The sequence below is a fragment of the Cylas formicarius genome, unplaced genomic scaffold (assembly GCF_029955315.1).
Source record: "Cylas formicarius isolate icCylForm1 unplaced genomic scaffold, icCylForm1.1 PGA_scaffold_7__23_contigs__length_41026272, whole genome shotgun sequence".
In the NCBI taxonomy this organism is placed as follows: domain Eukaryota; kingdom Metazoa; phylum Arthropoda; class Insecta; order Coleoptera; family Brentidae; genus Cylas; species Cylas formicarius.
The window spans coordinates 38,287,506-38,304,476 of record NW_026844352.1 but is presented as its reverse complement, the minus strand read 5'-3'; the positions used below and the strand labels follow the sequence as shown (position 1 = coordinate 38,304,476).

The 16,971-nt window shown below is 34.7% G+C and overlaps 4 protein-coding genes across 6 annotated transcripts; 2 read left to right on the top strand and 2 right to left on the bottom strand.

The window, feature by feature from the left end:
* Positions 1 to 1,255: 1,255 nt before the first annotated feature.
* Positions 1,256 to 6,466, bottom strand: LOC132705519 (WD repeat-containing and planar cell polarity effector protein fritz). 2 transcript variants are annotated; one of them, XM_060676131.1, is made up of 9 exons: positions 6,090 to 6,466; positions 5,720 to 6,033; positions 4,345 to 4,692; positions 4,052 to 4,290; positions 3,674 to 3,944; positions 3,417 to 3,613; positions 3,165 to 3,366; positions 1,972 to 2,246; positions 1,256 to 1,907 (listed from the first exon to the last, which is right to left on the bottom strand). In XM_060676131.1, the coding sequence occupies exons 1-9, from the start codon at positions 6,170 to 6,172 to the stop codon at positions 1,263 to 1,265; spliced, it is 2,574 nt and encodes an 857-aa protein (XP_060532114.1). In that variant the 5' UTR covers positions 6,173 to 6,466; the 3' UTR covers positions 1,256 to 1,262. The 2 variants fall into 2 exon arrangements, with proteins under 2 accessions (XP_060532114.1, XP_060532113.1); XM_060676130.1 differs by having other exon boundaries at positions 3,417 to 3,619; positions 6,090 to 6,465.
* Positions 6,467 to 6,648: 182 nt separating this feature from the next.
* On the top strand, positions 6,649 to 9,121 carry LOC132705563 (transmembrane protein 87A). The gene is made up of 4 exons (XM_060676215.1): positions 6,649 to 6,889; positions 6,945 to 7,005; positions 7,109 to 7,212; positions 7,264 to 9,121. Exons 1-4 carry the CDS (start codon positions 6,803 to 6,805, stop codon positions 8,512 to 8,514), a joined length of 1,503 nt encoding a protein of 500 aa, XP_060532198.1. The 5' UTR covers positions 6,649 to 6,802; the 3' UTR covers positions 8,515 to 9,121.
* Positions 9,122 to 9,256: 135 nt separating this feature from the next.
* On the top strand, positions 9,257 to 15,494 carry LOC132705564 (protein croquemort). Of its 2 annotated transcripts, XM_060676216.1 has the most exons (9): positions 9,257 to 9,439; positions 9,950 to 10,077; positions 10,355 to 10,660; positions 10,711 to 10,920; positions 10,989 to 11,200; positions 14,483 to 14,644; positions 14,704 to 14,901; positions 14,952 to 15,154; positions 15,228 to 15,494. In XM_060676216.1, exons 1-9 carry the CDS (start codon positions 9,409 to 9,411, stop codon positions 15,266 to 15,268), a joined length of 1,491 nt encoding a protein of 496 aa, XP_060532199.1. In that variant the 5' UTR covers positions 9,257 to 9,408; the 3' UTR covers positions 15,269 to 15,494. The 2 variants fall into 2 exon arrangements, with proteins under 2 accessions (XP_060532199.1, XP_060532200.1); XM_060676217.1 differs by lacking the exon at positions 9,257 to 9,439 and adding an exon at positions 9,453 to 9,668 and having other exon boundaries at positions 14,952 to 15,492.
* A 256-nt stretch (positions 15,495 to 15,750) lies between these two features.
* LOC132705565 (eukaryotic translation initiation factor 3 subunit F-1) lies at positions 15,751 to 16,970 on the bottom strand. The gene is made up of 4 exons (XM_060676218.1): positions 16,808 to 16,970; positions 16,467 to 16,723; positions 16,180 to 16,416; positions 15,751 to 16,125 (listed from the first exon to the last, which is right to left on the bottom strand). Exons 1-4 carry the CDS (start codon positions 16,953 to 16,955, stop codon positions 15,898 to 15,900), a joined length of 870 nt encoding a protein of 289 aa, XP_060532201.1. The 5' UTR covers positions 16,956 to 16,970; the 3' UTR covers positions 15,751 to 15,897.
* Between the last annotated feature and the right edge of the window lies 1 nt (position 16,971).

Sequence of the window (16,971 nt, the reverse complement as noted above, 5' to 3'; positions counted from 1 at the left end):
TTATCTTCTTGATTAACGCAGCGCCGATTTGGTCTTGTGGTGACAGTTTAGAATAAAATTGAAAGTCAAACTCCTTCCCCCTCTCCTCTTTGAAAGTTTGTGCAAAATAATCGCTTTAAGAGTTGTTAGTGTAAAGAAATAAATACGCAGAGTGTATAGAAAATAATTTTTGTATTATCCAAAGAGTTTAAGGAAACGCAAATAAGGGCGGCAGCCGAATAAAACTCAAACGAAGGATGCCGACTTTTGTCTGATACACTTATTGTTTTTGGGATATCAGTTCGGTCAGATATGGTAAACTTTTAAAGATTAAGCAATAAACACCTAAAGGTTGTATAAGATTTATAATTTAATAAACTTTAAAATGACCGCTGGTGTTTCATTGAAATTAAAAAAGGACCTTTGAAAAACTAAAAATATATATTTACGAGACAAAATATAAGTTGTAAAGTATTACCTCTAAATAATAACATAATTCCAGTACTATCAGCATAAATTTCTTGCGATATTTTTGTATCCTCCTGTATTATAACACTGCCGTTTGGGCTTTTAATACAATACATTTCTCTTAAAAGGTAGAGTTTTGCATTTTTTAAAACAATTTTATTGCCCATGTAAAAAAACATTAATTTTTGAATGAGTAGTATGAATATGAATTTTGTTATGGAATTGTCCTCTGAGAATAACCCTACAGTCAATAGCCAATGACAATGCCAATAGGTGGGTTCGGCTAACAAAAACAGAGCTGGAGTGGAGTTGAAGAATGTAGAGTGTAAAAGTCCTGAACCCATATAAATATAAATATTAAACAGCTGTTTTGTGTATTGTATTTGTGCTTCCCAAACACAACCAGTTTTTTGGTTTTTTTATCATCTATTTTTATTAATAATGATGGGCGACGAAGATAATGAAGAATGTAATTCCCTTTTTCATTATCTCTTTATATAAGGGCACCGCTAGGATGGCATTATCTACAACTATGAAATGCGTAGCTTTGCTTATTTTCATAATACATTTTATAAATAAAAATTTTCTAAACGTAATACCTTAAACATGAAACCAACCGATAAATACGACATTTGTTATCGTTTATTGTCACCATAGAAAGAATGTGGTGATATGCATCGCAAAACGAACAAATTATCCACTCCATATCACAACAAATAGAATGTCTCAAGTTATTCGGAGTACACAGAGTGAACAACCTGAACCCACCCAATATTGAGATTCAAAAAGTGTCAAAATCAACGCACACAGTTTTGTCATACCACGCCAAAGTGTACGACCTTAATTTTAGGCTGAGGCGTGTCGTCCTCGATCCTCTCGGACCCTTCCTGACTCACGGGCGTAAAGTCTTTTAAATAGTCCTCGTTCGGGTGACACAAGGGTAAACTTTCCGCCAGTTCTCTCTTGGGATCGGTCACGTGAGGCGGAGGGGGCGGTCGTACTGGCCTTTTAATTTCCGGAACGATGAAAGCGGTTACCGTGTCGGAAAATTTCACTTTGGGTTGATTCTTCTTAGTCGCGTTTGCGACAGATGGGTGACTACTCCCGCTCAACAAAGGAAAACCGCCTAAATTTATAAGGTCGTTGGTCAAATTCGAGGAAGAGCTGGAAGCGATCGATTGATAGGCAGAGCCAATAGAGACGGTGGGCAGGGGCGGGGGCAACAACTTGTTGATCGAAGTGAAACTGGTTTTTACACTGTTGCTTGCATTAAATGCGGCATATGTCGCTGGTGTTGGACAGTTGGTGCCTCCGATATAGTTTGTATTGTTTATTTGGTGCGGACTGAACATGGTTTCCGCGTATTGTTGAATGTAGGGTATTCCTAAAGCACTATGGAACGGTAAAGGCGGAATCGAAGGCGTCGGCACTTGAGACAGTTTTACGAAACTCTCTGGGACCTGCAAAATAGAAAAGCCTGTGGAAGACGTTCTTTTTTACCTGGTCGATTCCGCTCCGACTTACCCGAGGTGATTGAACGTACGTTGCCCTCGGCGCGAAATTGAATTTGTGAGAGTCGTTACTCTTCCTATCCACGGGATCTTTCTCCGCAGTTTTATAAGTGGTGGGAATGGCATGATTAAAATCGGTCGTCAAAATATTTTCAGTAATAGGAGAGACATATTGACCGTTATGGTTCCCTGACTCTAAGTTTATGTTTGTTTTACTGAACTGCTCCTCGCTGCTGCAACTTTCACCATCGGAACATTGAGAACATGAGGAACGAGAGCAGTTTGAAGCTGGAAGAGATAAATGTTTATTATTATTAACACAATAATTTGAACTGATTCATTCACGTTTGGATATATGTAAAGTGAGTGACGGAGCACAATTCAATGGAAACAAAAAATGTTCATATTTTCACAGTTATTCACTCGTTTATGACAGCTGTTTCGGCAATAACGTGTCTTTATTTGATTTTGTTCTAATTTAATTGCATTAAATGGATTTTCATCAAGTAAAAACTACCTCGGTCAAATGATTGACAGAGATATCTTGCGCTTCTAGGGGCCCAGACATAGTACAATTCTTACTAAAGCCAAATATATATCCTACTCAATGGAAAAAAAATTAAAATTTGTCCAGTATAGACCAGCAGTGCTTGTTTGTGCTCCTAGCAAAGTTTTTGAAATTATTTTATGCCATGTTCTACTTCCGTCTAAGCAAACGGCAACCTGGCTTTTTACCTAAAAAATCTACAATAAATCTTAAGAACTTTGCGAAAAGCAAGTCACACAATCAAAGAAAATAGTTAACTAGACAGTCGTCACATAGGGAATTAAAAAGAGATATGAATATCCGGAAAAAAACAATTTTGTTGCTTCAGGAGTTCCGCAAGATTTTAAAATTTATAGAGAAATAAAGAACCCACAAGATGTCTAAATGATTCGGATACAGTACTTCATTTAGTTATGTATATATGTACCAATATAGGAATCATGCCCCCCCACCCCGCCCCTCAAACAATATATTGTACGGAGTACAATGTGAGCCAGTTTCAGTTAAGGTCTGAAGTCAAGTCAAGAGTCAGCAATTTCAATTCAACAACCCACGCAGGAAGAATCCAGATTTGTAAATAGTATGGTAATCTTTTATTGGAACTATGATCTGTCAATTAATAAATAGATAAAAATAAACAAGCAAACAATGGCATATACCTTCACTTGAACACCGACTTAATAATGCAGATGCCTGAGCTCTGGCAGCAGCCGCCATTTCAGTTTCACCGATTTTTACGGCAATATAGTGGAGATCCATAAACAAATCATGATGGCCTATGTCGACGGCCAACAAGAACGCAGTTTCAAACATACTGGCTCTTACCAGTTGGTGGAAAAAACGTCTCGTAAGCGAAAACACCTAAAAAGCTATGATTTTGCCATCATTTAAAATTTCCAAGTTAAATTTACCTGATGGCCAAATCGATGTCTAACCTGATACGACAGAGGGAGAGCGGGACTGTGAAAACTACCCAGGGCATTTTGTAAATGCTGCGCGATTTCGTCAGACAGCGGCCTTCTTAGCAAATAAGCGACAATTTTTTGCAAAATGTAAAACGATTTTTCATTAAATTCCCAACTTAATAGTAACTTAATTGCTTTGTCAACTTTTCCTAAAATTGCACCAATTCTGGCCTTTTTTTATGATGTTTCCCTAAATATCTTACCCGAGTCAAGATATCTCTTTCCAATTGTTTTAAAATTTAAAGAGCCTACAACATGCGTGATTAAGGCCAATGGTCCTTGCTCGAAAGAAACGATCAAGTCTTTAGGACCCCAATTGACTGAAACAATTCTGGACTGGGCACTGAAATAACCTGATAAATCTAACAACGCGGTTGGAGTGCAATCTTCGCTTAAAAATTGACTTTTAACGCAAGTCAAAGCAGTGTCATAATACTGTATGAGGCCTCGTTCGTTCGCAATTGCAACTAAAACCTAAAATATATATATATATATATATATATATATATATATATATATATATATATATATATATATATATATATATATATATATATATAAATTTGTGATTGTTTGCCTACGCTTTGTTGATGCCAACAGGCAAGTGTTGGTATAAATGAAGCTTTAATTGTTCTTGTCGAACCGCGGTTTCGATCTAAAAGCGCCAAACTTCCATCTATACATCCAATAAGTAAACGATCTTCTGAATCACTTAAAGCAGAACAGCTGACTTGGGTCTGAAGAGGCACTGAGGTGACCGAAATTCTCTTTAAATTGTTTCCAATTAATTCAAAGTTGATAACTTCAATTGACACTGCTCCTAAAAATGGGGGCTATAACTGTGCACCCAGTGATCCTGATAACAATAAGATACCTTTTTGTGTGACTTTCTGTTCCACTAAAATAATAGTGCCTTTAGAAACTTTGCTTATAACAACTAGAAGAGGTTCGCCTTCAGTTTTCTTATAAGCTAACAATTCAGGCTCCCTAACTCCAATGCCATATAAATGCAAATTAGCCCTTTGATGGTCCTTTGCCAAGGGACTCCAAGGTTGAGGGTGTTCTGCTCCCGCCTTACCCCAAGCCACTAACCAATCATTATGAAAGTTAAGATGACGTCTTGCACTTCCCTCAAGCACCCAACCATCTCTCCATGGGCCACCAAACCCAAGTACATGGCCATCATTGCAGACGCAAATTACTTGTGACCCAAACAATATACCTATGAGAATAATTGCTCTAGCTACTCTTTAATAGAACACTATGCATTGTTTCTTAATTCGAGAGAGTTATAAATTATTATTAAAGCCGATTGCAGCAAGTAGATGGACACCAAAACTGATCATTCAGAGTTGCAAAAATAGTTGAAGTCTGTTTGGATACGACTGGAGTTGGATAGTCAACAATGTACCGACTTGTGCAAGAAAATAATCGCTGCCCATCAGGAGGAAGGAAAATAACTATGAAACTGCAATTAAGTTTACTAACTAAAACCTTGAAGAATATATATTTTCGTGATAAATAAACTCTAAGCACTTTAGAGAACCGTGAAATTAACTTCTTTGTAAGAAATTTGTTGACGAAATCGCTTCAAAACGAAATATAACAGTAGTTCGCCTTCCTCCATATCACTATGCATTAAATCCTTTAGAATTGGTATAGCCGCCATTAAAAGAGTTTGTCACAAGGCATACCACCACTTTTAAAATGAGGGACGTTGAAACCCTCTCACAAGATGGTGTGGAATGGACAGTGGATTATCAAAAATGGAGTGCTTCAAACATATAATTGAAAGAGAAGAAAGAATATGCGAAGCTGATAACATGCTACAAAAAAATTGTAGAGCCCCTTATTACTTCTCTGGACTCCAACGACTATACAGAATGTGCATTGTAAATAGATTGTTTTTAAATAAAAATATTTGTTATAATTTATCTATTTTCATATTAGGCTTAATTCTAAATAAGTTTGTATTCACTTGATCTTACAATAATTAATATCTCAATTATCTGCCATCTCTATTATTATCCCATCTTTGTATGGTATGTAAATTAGTGTGATCCTAATTTAGGAACTATTCCATCCCATGGATGTAGGTTTTTAAAAATTAAAATAGGAATTTTTCCCCGAACTATCATTGCAATTTATCTGAAATTTAGGATATAACCAAGCATTTAATGACCCCTATCATAACAAATTTACATTTTACTACTCTCTTGCATTAAGAAACAGCATATTATAGCACTTACCGTCACAAATTATATTAACCTGAAGTTTTGAAGAGAGTTGTTTATCAAAGCTAATGCTCAATAAGTCCCCAGTTCTTTCGTTTAATGTTAAAACAGTAATTAACCCTGTGGACAACAACAATTTTAACTTGTTATTGTCCCAGGAATAACAAACAACTTTATTGTGAATTAGGTGTTCTTCAAACTCCTTTAACTTATCTCTTAGTTTTTCTGGTCTTTTGTTGTGAGGAACATATAAAATGCCACTTTGGTCACAATACTGCTTCTTGGCTTGCTCATAAACAGAACTGCCTGAATCTTTCTTAAAATAGTATCTAAAATTAATTAAAATAAATACTTAATAGATTGGAACAAAGGGTTGGTGTTTTACTTGAATGCTCCCCAATCAGTGCTTTTTAGAATTACATCTTCCTGAGTGGTCCAAAAATGAATTTTACTTAAGAGAGTTACCATCTCAAATGTTCCATTAATAAGTGAGTCTTAAGTAATATTCATCAAAATATTATAGGCATGGATGACAGGTTTTTCCCTTATTTGATTAAGGTATGTTTTGTATGGTGTACTCATTCCAATTTCTCCAATGCCCGTTTAGGGAAACAAATAACCAAATCTACTGCGACTCCAAGGAAAAGTGTTTTCTTGTTTGTAACCTTAAAATTTCTTTAAATAATTTGACGTTTACAAATACATTTTTTATCTATTATAAGAAGCCAGATTATCAGAATCATTCGGCGAAACAAATAAGTTTCCTTTTCTTCGTTTTACCAAATTTGGCATATTAGCTAAGGACACTCGTTTGGTACCGACATCCATCGACAATTTTAAAACCATAGCCCTAATTTATTTCTGTGCTGTGCTGTATATGTTCAAGGTTTGTCAACAGTTCTACGTAACTTCTGGTGGACGAATGACTCTGACAATTTTCTAACTGCCTGAAAATTTTGAGGAAGAAGTATTCTGTGCACATTTGTGTCTGTGAAGTGTGAATTTCTTTGAAAATAAAGATGACGTGCATAGATAAATAAATTTTAATTATAACTAAATATTACAAAAATTAGTGTCTATTGGAGTTACAGTCGTATAATGTATTTGTTTATATTAATACTCTTGTCGGTTTCGATAGAAGGTTCCTTGCCAGATGAAGGCAAATGGGATTACACAGTCACATCGGTAAATTTCAATATAAATTTCATATTTTGAAACATACAATTCTCTCACTTTTCAGGCATCAAAAATGATTTATAGAGAGAAAAGTTTATACAAGGGTGCAAAAGTTTATATCAGAAGTATGTACGTTATTGTATAGACTGTCTAGTGTTAATTCCAATTGTATTTGCTGTATAGTTATTGACACAAGCAAAACAGTAGTTACATTTTTTTTTATTGCAGTCAATTGTGATGCCGAAACAAAAGAATCCAAGATTAGCATTAATTTGGCTATACTTCAGTCTCCCTGTTGGGATCCTACTGATACTTACAATGCGCTTAAGGATGTAAGTTTTAATTATTTGCTTAACTATCTTTAGTGTATGTTCTTATTCCAGATTATCATATCCAACAGATCTCCAGTTAATTCTTCAAAGGTTTATCATTCTTTTGAGACATATTCATGTAATGACCACATTTTCTTGAAAGATGGTGATATTCCACCAGGGAAAAGTTCTGGGGATGAAATGTACCCTCTTCATGTCATTTCACATGACGGAATCTACGTTTTAGGAATGAGTTTTGCATCAAATGTTACAGACTTTGCTATAGGCGTACATATTGAAATTAAGAATGATTATGGGTATCTGTCGGCAGTCGACTGGCCTTTGCTTCCTTTTTATGGCTGCATGTGTATATATTATATTATTCTCGGTTTGATTTGGTTATTGCTTTCATTTATGCAGTGGAGGGATCTGCTAAGGGTACAATTTTGGATTGGAGGGGTTATATTACTCGGAATGTTGGAAAAAGCAACATTCTATGCCGAATACCAAAGTATAAATAATACAGGTGTTGAAGTTCAAGGTGCAATGATTTTTGCAGAATGGGTATCGTGTGCTAAGAGGACTTTAGCAAGAATGCTAGTGATAATTGTCAGTTTAGGCTTTGGCATTGTAAAACCTCGCTTGGGTTCTATATTGCATAGAGTGGTAGGTGTAGGTTTGCTGTATTTTTTCCTAGCCGCTCTGGAGGCTTATTTAAGAATCACAAAAGCGAAAGCTGAGTCGGGCAAGGACCTCCTGGTTGCCTCAGTTCCACTAGCCGTTCTCGATTCTGCAATTTGCTGGTGGATATTTTCAGCATTGGTAAACACAACCAGAACTTTGAGGCTGCGCCGAAATGAGACAAAACTCTCTTTATATCGTCATTTTACAAACACTCTTATATTCTCTGTGGTCGCTTCTGTGATTTTTATGTTGTATTGCATCAAAGTCCACCATTATGTGAAATGCTTGACAGTTTGGAAAGATTTATGGTTGGAGGAAGCATTTTGGCACATCTTGTTCTCTTGCATTCTATTGGTGATCATGATCTTGTGGCGTCCCACCAATAACAATCAAAGGTACGCCTTTGTACCTCTTTTGGATACAGGAGATGAGGGTGAAGAGGAAGATCATTTAGTAAATGACGCCTATGGAGTCAAGGTCAGAATACATCATCAGAAACCATCCAATTCGACCCACAGTTCTGTTGATGATGAATTGAAATGGTTGGAGGAGAATGTTAAGAGCGACCCAGCATTGCCAATATTAGATTCTGATGAAGAACTAGTAAACACAAGATTTGAGGTTTCCAAAATGCAGTAGTCAGCTTTACCCGCCTTTGGGATTCTAATGTCTTGATAAAACAAGGTGTACATAGTAGCATGGCAATTGGAACTTGAAGCCTTGTTCATGCAATTTGTTCTGATTGATTTTATTTTTTATATAATATTTCGGGAAGTGAAGTGGGAAGCACTCTTATATTTCAATTTAGGTGTCAGAATGGAGGACTATGGTAACAATTGTAAATTTGTTTTAAACAGGTGGAGAAGTCGTAAAGTATTTTTTTTTAATGCTGTGACAAAGTGCCACGCTAGAACAAACTCTTTAGGTGTGTATGTCTAAGTATGCTGGAAGCACTATGTAATTACCGATGTACATAATATCATTATGAATGTTATTTAGGTTTGTAACATTGCTACATGGGAAATGCCCATGTTCGAGTTGGAGTAATTTCATTTTTGTGATATTTTTTGCTATTTATTGTAAACAATGACTAACAAATAAAATTATTCTGTACATTGTGAAAGTATATCACTGTGGAAGTGTTTTTGATCTTGTATTTCGTTCCCAGTTTCGGTTTTTTGGAGTATTTTTTTGTTAGCTTAGTAAATTTTTATTAAAGTATTTTAAATTGTTATTGATATCCTCGCTTGTCTTACCCTCTTTTTTTGCAATTTAGGAGATATATGGACTATTTTTTAATAAAAAAAAAAGTTTTTTACAAACTAAGTTTGTTAAAAAAAAGCTGGTCCACCCTGTATAGTACACAAGTCCTCTGTCGATTAATTTAACCTATAACTGTTGGCTAACCCATATGCGTGTCGAAGAGAGCATAGTTATGGGCTTTTACAATCGTAGAGTGTTTACCATGATTAAAAACAAAAAAATTGCAAGGGCTTCAAAAAATTTACATCATTTTTAAGATTTTGTTTATTCATGGACCGCTTGAGGCGCATTTATCGCTCAGGTGAGAGAGAGTAATTTGATTTGTTGAATGTGTAGTTTTGTGTCATATTTTGTTTCTTAGTTTATATTAAAAAAGTCACCTACCTGCAAATTTCAATATAAATAAGCTAATTGAAATTTTTCTAAGCAATATTCGAAAAAACCAAAGAGCGAAATCAAGTGTAGATAACAAGTGTTATTGTTTTTCTGCAACATACGTTTTTTTTTTATGAGGTAGACGTCTGAAAAGTGTAAGTACTCCAGCAGGAAAAACCCTTGTTGCATGTATATTGATCAAGAAGTAGTTTTCTTACAATTACCGGTCGTGTCTCTTTTGAATATAATTAGGGGACCGTATCAATGTAATAGTTGCTTTGATAATGGATGACTAATAAGTGGCCAGGGTCAGGTCAGATGTTCATTATTGCTGTTATTGTTGAAGATAGATAACTATTGGTCGAATATTTTCAATTTTTGTTAGCCATTTATACAAAGTTTATTAAGAGTAGATCACAGGTACATTTTTACTCAGATGGTATGGGGTACTGCTCACCGAAGTGCAAAGTGTGGACCACATTTTCTATTTCCATTCTCCTTTTTGTAATTGGGTTACTGACTTCAATCTTCTGGCATGACTCATATGGCAGATATCTTAGGCATGTAAGTATTAGATTAGTTTTGGGTCTGGTTGGTACCTATATACATATATTTTTTTTGCAAAATTGTAAATAATTTGAATCAATCAAATATTAAATTTCATGCAATATGCAATATCCTTGAGACGCACTCGAAGCACTTCAAAATGATAAAGATCAATGTTCCTTCCCCTCTTTTATGTAAAAAATTTGGCATTGATTGAGGATTTTGGCACTCATATTTAGCTATTTAAAATTAAGTAGGTATGATTCTGATATCTTGCTTTTTTTTTCATTCTTAGCAACTTACAGTGTCGGACAGTAAAACACAAGGTTTTAAAAACTGGAAAGAAACTCCAATACCGATGTACCTTGAATTTTACATGTTCAATTGGACCAATTCGGAAGATGTTATAAAATACAGAGCAAAACCCAAATTTCAAGAATGCGGCCCATATGTGTATTATGAACACCACATACGACAGAATGTAACTTTTAATAATAATGATACTGTTACTTATAAAACCCAAAGGATTTGGAAGTTCCAACAAGATATGAGTACTGGATCTTTGGATGATAACATAACCACTTTAAATCCAATCGCTGTGGTATGTTGATTATTGGTTTAGAGTACAGTTGTTTTACATTTAAATTGCAGTTTGTTGCAAACATGGTAAAAGATGAGCATTACCTAGTAAGAAGAGCGGTTAATTTTTTCTTTGAAGAGAAGGAAGTTTACCTCACTATCACACGAACCGTGGATGAATTTTTGTTTAAAGGATACAATGACACTTTGTTGAATATTGCCCTGAAGCTCAATATCTCCAACTTAAATTTGCCTTATAAGACTTTTGGCTGGTTTGTAAATGTGAGTAGTTGCCCTTTTCCTCATTCTTTCATAAACAAGTGGATATCATATTTAAAAGTTCACTTTAGAGAAATGGAAGTATAGATTTTGATGGAGTGTTCAACATGTATTCTGGTGAGCATGATGGATCTAAACTTGGAATCATAACTCAGTGGAATTATGAACACCAAACCAGCTACTATCCCGGCGAGTGTGGGATAATAAATGGAACTTCAGGCGAATTGTGGTATCCCCCAAAAGGTGATGAAGAGGTTTCCCTATTTGCACCAGATCTCTGCAGGTATATTGTAAAACTCAATACCCTAAGCCTTTAACGTAAAAATTATTAATTTATTCCTTTTTATCTTGATAGTTTAAAGAATATTAAGTATTTTGGGACTGTCACTTAATAAAGTGTAGGTGAATTATAGTAGTTTAGGGCCTATCAGTAATTTGCTTGATTCTTAGGGTGGGCCTGTAAAATGCATTTACTTGAGTAACGTTCTCAAAAATAACAGCAAGCGTCTCAACATTCGATTAGCCGAAATCATTTACATAACTAAGAATTGTACTTTTTCGAATAAAACATCATTTGCATTTCCGGTTTTAGAATTGCTGAAATCAGTTACATTAAAACTGATGTTTCCTCTGAATTCTAAATGTTTTTGTGAACATAAAAACATCCTGTGGGAATATGTACTTTCCAGTTTATGAAGAAATTTTAATGAGTTTGGAATAGCCAAAATTAGTTCCATTAAAATTGCTTTTTGCTTTGGATGTTAAATGTATTTTTGAATATATAAATATTATGTTTTTAAAATTTTTAAGTATTATTGAGATCAACGACATATGTATATAACTTCAAATTTTTCTTTTTATTAATAAGCGAAACAAACATTCTTTGTATATGTATTTCGTGCAACGCAAATATTGTATTATCGGTATTAAATTTTTTGTGTATAAAAACCTTCTTTTCGCTTGCATTTTTTGTCCATGTTTTGGTTAATTTTGGTTAGTTTTTTGTTTTAATATAACTGATTTCAATTATGGTATTATTGTATTCTATTCTATGAATTTATTATATTATTATAAATTATTCTGTACTTCGTTTTCGTGCGAGACGTAAATCTAGTAAAAGATTTATGATATACGGAAATATGATGAAAAATGTTTCTCGAGTATTAGACCTAGCTTCACCATCACTCAGCCAATGCTTCTCCTTTTCATTTCTATCGCTATATTCTTTCGAAACCTTCCCCTAAATGTATCCAAGGATTTCGAGCGTCTGGGATGGAAATGATGTAGAGAATACCCCTTCTCCATTTGATAGATGGGAAAAAAATATTTACCTTTACAATGCAGAAATGCATCGTTTTCATTTTGCGGATTTTAGAATAACCGAAATCAGGTCCAATAAAACTGCAACTAACCAAAACATGAGGATAAAATAATACACATGTAAAAAAGTTTTTTACAAAAAAAGCTAATATTAAATAATACAATAATTTATTTATTACTGGTGTGTCTGTGATACATTTTCATTGCACAAAACATTATATATATATATATATATATATATATATATATATATATATATATATATATATATATATATATATATATATATATATATATATATATGCATTTTTGTATTCCAAAAAAATTTAAAAATCCGAAGTAATTTTAATGTAATCGATTCCGATTATTCTAAAATCATTAAAATTTCTTCATAAAATGAAAATTATATTATATATTTTTATGATCCCAAAACAATTCAGAGCAAACGTCAGTTTTAATGTAAATATTTGTAATTCTATGCTTTAAGTTCAAAAGTACAATATTTATTTATGTAAATGATTTCGGCTAAATGAAAGTTGAGCAACCGGGTGTTCAAGCAAATCCGCCGTTTAAACAGCTCAAACATTTTTCATTTTTGAAAACGTTGCACAACTACAACGGAACACACATGATGTAGTTCCCGTTCTACCGCAATATATATAGCCTCAAAATTGCGATCCCGCAGAGCGGATATATAATCCTGGGTAAGAAACTGATAGAGTTACCCAAACGATATACTGTTTTTACGACATAATCCGGTATTTCACTTTGGTAAATTTTGATGAGAGTCTAACCCCAGGCCTACCTCGCTTGGGTTTCTCTCTCAAAAAAATTAATAAATTCGAAATTCCGCAATGATGTTCCAGAAGCATACTTCGGTACTTCGTGCATACAAATGCTGAAAGTTGACGGATTTCTGTAGAGTTTCATCGGTGAGACTCCTCGATTATTATTAGTCCATGCATTATTAATATAAATTTAGATATAAAACAATGTTAGAGTATGCATATAAAAAAAGTTATTCTACATCAAAATTATCACTATCGTCACACGACTCGTCCCCCACTAGTCGACTTCTGTAACCACTTTCTTCTTCAATGACATTTTTTCCAACTAAAAGCAGATATTTTTTCTACTTCACTTCTAATCAATTTTATTGCCCCAGAATTAAATTTCGTGAGGTGTTGTTTCTTCTTAAATTGGATTTTAGCTGTCCCCATATCAGTGCTATCGGATTAAAATTGCAGTGATGTGGTGGAACTTTGAATCCCCCGATCCATGGTCAATTTGTCCACATTATACTTCTCATCAAACTTTCCCGTCTTAAGAATTTCCTTTCTTGGCGGTATCGTGGCTATCAAACCAATTGTCCGTACGAACCAACGCAAAGTTTCTTGGCAACAGTCTGTGTTCAAAACACTACGCAACTCTTCATGTAAAGTTTTAATTGTTGAAACCGTATTCTTTTGATATATCAACCTTCTCACTATCCCGGCATGGTGCATGTCAAATAGACATTTTAGGACCCCACGATCTTTCCGCGTTTTTCTTTCTTGGACACCATTCACAACTATGTCACTATGTCCTTGTGACATACGGTGTTTTAGTTATCTCGGACGTTAATTTTCACCAATCGCCACAAATCAACCAATAGCAAACAAGGAAAACATTTATCATAAATCAATTATCTACCTAAGATTTTGTATTGCTTTCCTAGGAAAATATTTTAGAGTCATTATGTGAAACCCTCAAAATTGGAAATCAGTTTAAGCTTTCTAATGTGTTTGTAATATAAATATAAATAAATTCAACTTGAAATCGAGCTACCTCAAGTAGGGACTGTAATATGAATTAATATAACAGTTTAATGAAAGAAAGAAAATTGCCGCACGGCACAGGTCTTGACGACTAACATCTGAAATACTGCCCTAGCTTGTGGTACATGTGTTGAAAAGAATGGACCCTCCGCTTTACAACAGACTGGTCTTAAACTCGTTCTGAAGTGAAAACCATAAAAGGTTGTAAAAACGGTGTATCGTCGGCGAACTTAACTACAAACAATCCCGGTTTCTTCCTAGCAAAAAAATAATGCAGGACAGTATTTACCATAAAAACCATCATGTACCTTCGGCGGAAATTTGTAAAGTTCAATTACAAATGACAAAGTCACTATTTAACTCTCCGTTTCTTATACGCCTTTGCTGTACACATTATTCAAACTGTTTATGAAACGTCACCATTTTAGCAACGTACAACTGCATTTAAACGGCACCTACGAAGCTTACGGCCTCGTAGGCGACAAATATATAGCCCGCGACGACGTTTTCGACAATGGAACATTTTATCCGAAACAGAAATGTTTTGCCAATGGGTACCCAACAGGATTGAGATCTGTATCTAAGTGCAAGTAGGATTTTGCCGTTTCCTTCCACGCCGAATCTAAATGCCCCCCCCCTCTTTTTTAAGATACAACGCCCCGGCTTATATGTCCTTTCCCCACTTTTATCTCGCGGATCGGCATTATGTCGAACAAGTGGAGGGAATGAACCCGACCGCCGCAAATCACACCACATATCTTTCCCTCGAACCTGATACGGGAGTTCCCTTGAACGTTTTTGCCGCATTTCAGCTAAACCTGTTGATGTTAAACATCGCTGGCATCAAGTAAGGTAAATTTTGAATCGGTAATATGGTGCGATATGGAAGATTTTCAGCATATTTTCAAATGTTACGACTACGATGATTCCCAGCTTTTGGTTCTGTCAGCGAGCGGAAATATCAAAAAGCTTGGCACTTTTGACCCGATTCCTCCTAATCTTGAGGAAACTGGTGACCTATATAGGATATGGCCTCATTGGACTTTCGTTGGGGCTCATGTTTTTCTTTGGGTACTTGGTGTATCGGGAACGATCCAAAAGTAATGAGGAAGAAGAGTTGCTCGCCGATTCGTCAAACTAATTTTCAAATTTGAATTTTTCATGCTGTGCCAGTGTCTATCGTGCCTGAGGATGAGGAGACGTTTTGTACTTGAACTTTGGAGCATAACTTATTGGTACTTAGTAATTTTTACTCATTTCGGTGATATTATGGAGAAGCCATTGTTATTAATTTTTGTTGAATTTTTACTACTAGAAAAAATATTACATAATATATCTGTGATATCGAATAAAATATTGAAATTTGAGAATGTATTAGACTATATAATGTTGTCTCCATTATGTATTTTTTTAATTTTTAACTGGTCTTTATTGACGGCCTAAGCTTGTTCAATTATATCTTCTAAAAGAAAATAAATATGTTGGTTATCTGATTACTTACTTAACCCACCCCATCAGTTTTTTTGAATATGCATGTCACAATTTTTATCTGCAGACCTTCCACATACAGATAACTTTTATTTCCCAAAGATTATAAATAAATACACATAACACCTTGTTTTAACAAATGGGATTGTTACTGTAGTTTCAAACATTTGAAACATTGAGTATCGCTAAAAATTTTGTAAAATTTGTTAATTAGAAATAATTTAATTTTATTTTGTATTGCAGACGATTTATATATTTTCTACTGTCCCAACTTGTATGCAAAATAGAATACAGGTAAAAAAAGCTATCCATTATTGAAAATGTATTAAAACAATAAAAAAAATTCGTAATAATGTTACACAGAAGTCAGTAGAGTGAGTTTTTCATTTAATTGGAGCTGTGTCTTAATTAGTTGTGATAGGGTGATGACCATTAGCAAATCCTTTACATTACTATTAAACATTTCGGAAAACTGTTCTGTTGTCATGTGTGGTACAGAATTTACAAGGTGCAAAAGACTACGTCCCACTTCGTTGTTAGCTGGTTGACGTTCAGCTAATACATCTTCAACATAATTAAGTACCTGTAATATAACAATCCTTAAACAACAATTACCTAATAATAGATAGAACATTACCTGTTCTAGTAAGGAACCCATTTTTGCACCAGCCTCTGCAACTTGTGCCAAATCTACCATGGGATTTACATTTTTCGGTCTTCCAGCAGTTATGGTTTTTTGACACAGTTGCAGTGCAAATACTTCGGGGTCATAGCAGGTGACATCTACAGGAATTGAAGTGAACATACATCCCTGTTTTCCATTAGGTACCCCCAATGAAACACAGATGTATGCTTTTAATCCCATACGGCCACCCTATAAAATATACAAAATATTACAAAATCAACAAATATGGATCTAATTACTTGCAAACTTGTATCAACGGTCAGATGGACAGGATTTACACATTCTCTGGAATAATATTCGTGAATAACAGAGCTGTGATTGGTTACTTCATGTCCTGTAGCCCACCACCCCACAATAGCCTCATTCGAATTTACTCTTCGATTTAACTCATACACGTCCATGGCGTAGGACAATTCAGCTTCCACTTGGTCGTCATATTCTTTATGAGGCACGCAAAAACAATTTGTAACTTCTACTATTCCTTTATCGGAAGATCCTGAATATTCAAAATAATGCAAAAGGTTATGGCCACATGGAAGCAAAAATTTTAAATGTATAATAACATATAATGAAGTTTTACCTAATAGGGTTCCTATCACTCGATGGGTGTCGGCATTTCTGCGTTCGTAAGCATCCACAATTTGAAATAAAACAACAGGATGAACCTTCACTACCAAATTCAACGCCATTTTGGTGATGATGCTAACTGTCATGCGCGCAAATGTCATTTCTCACTAATACCAA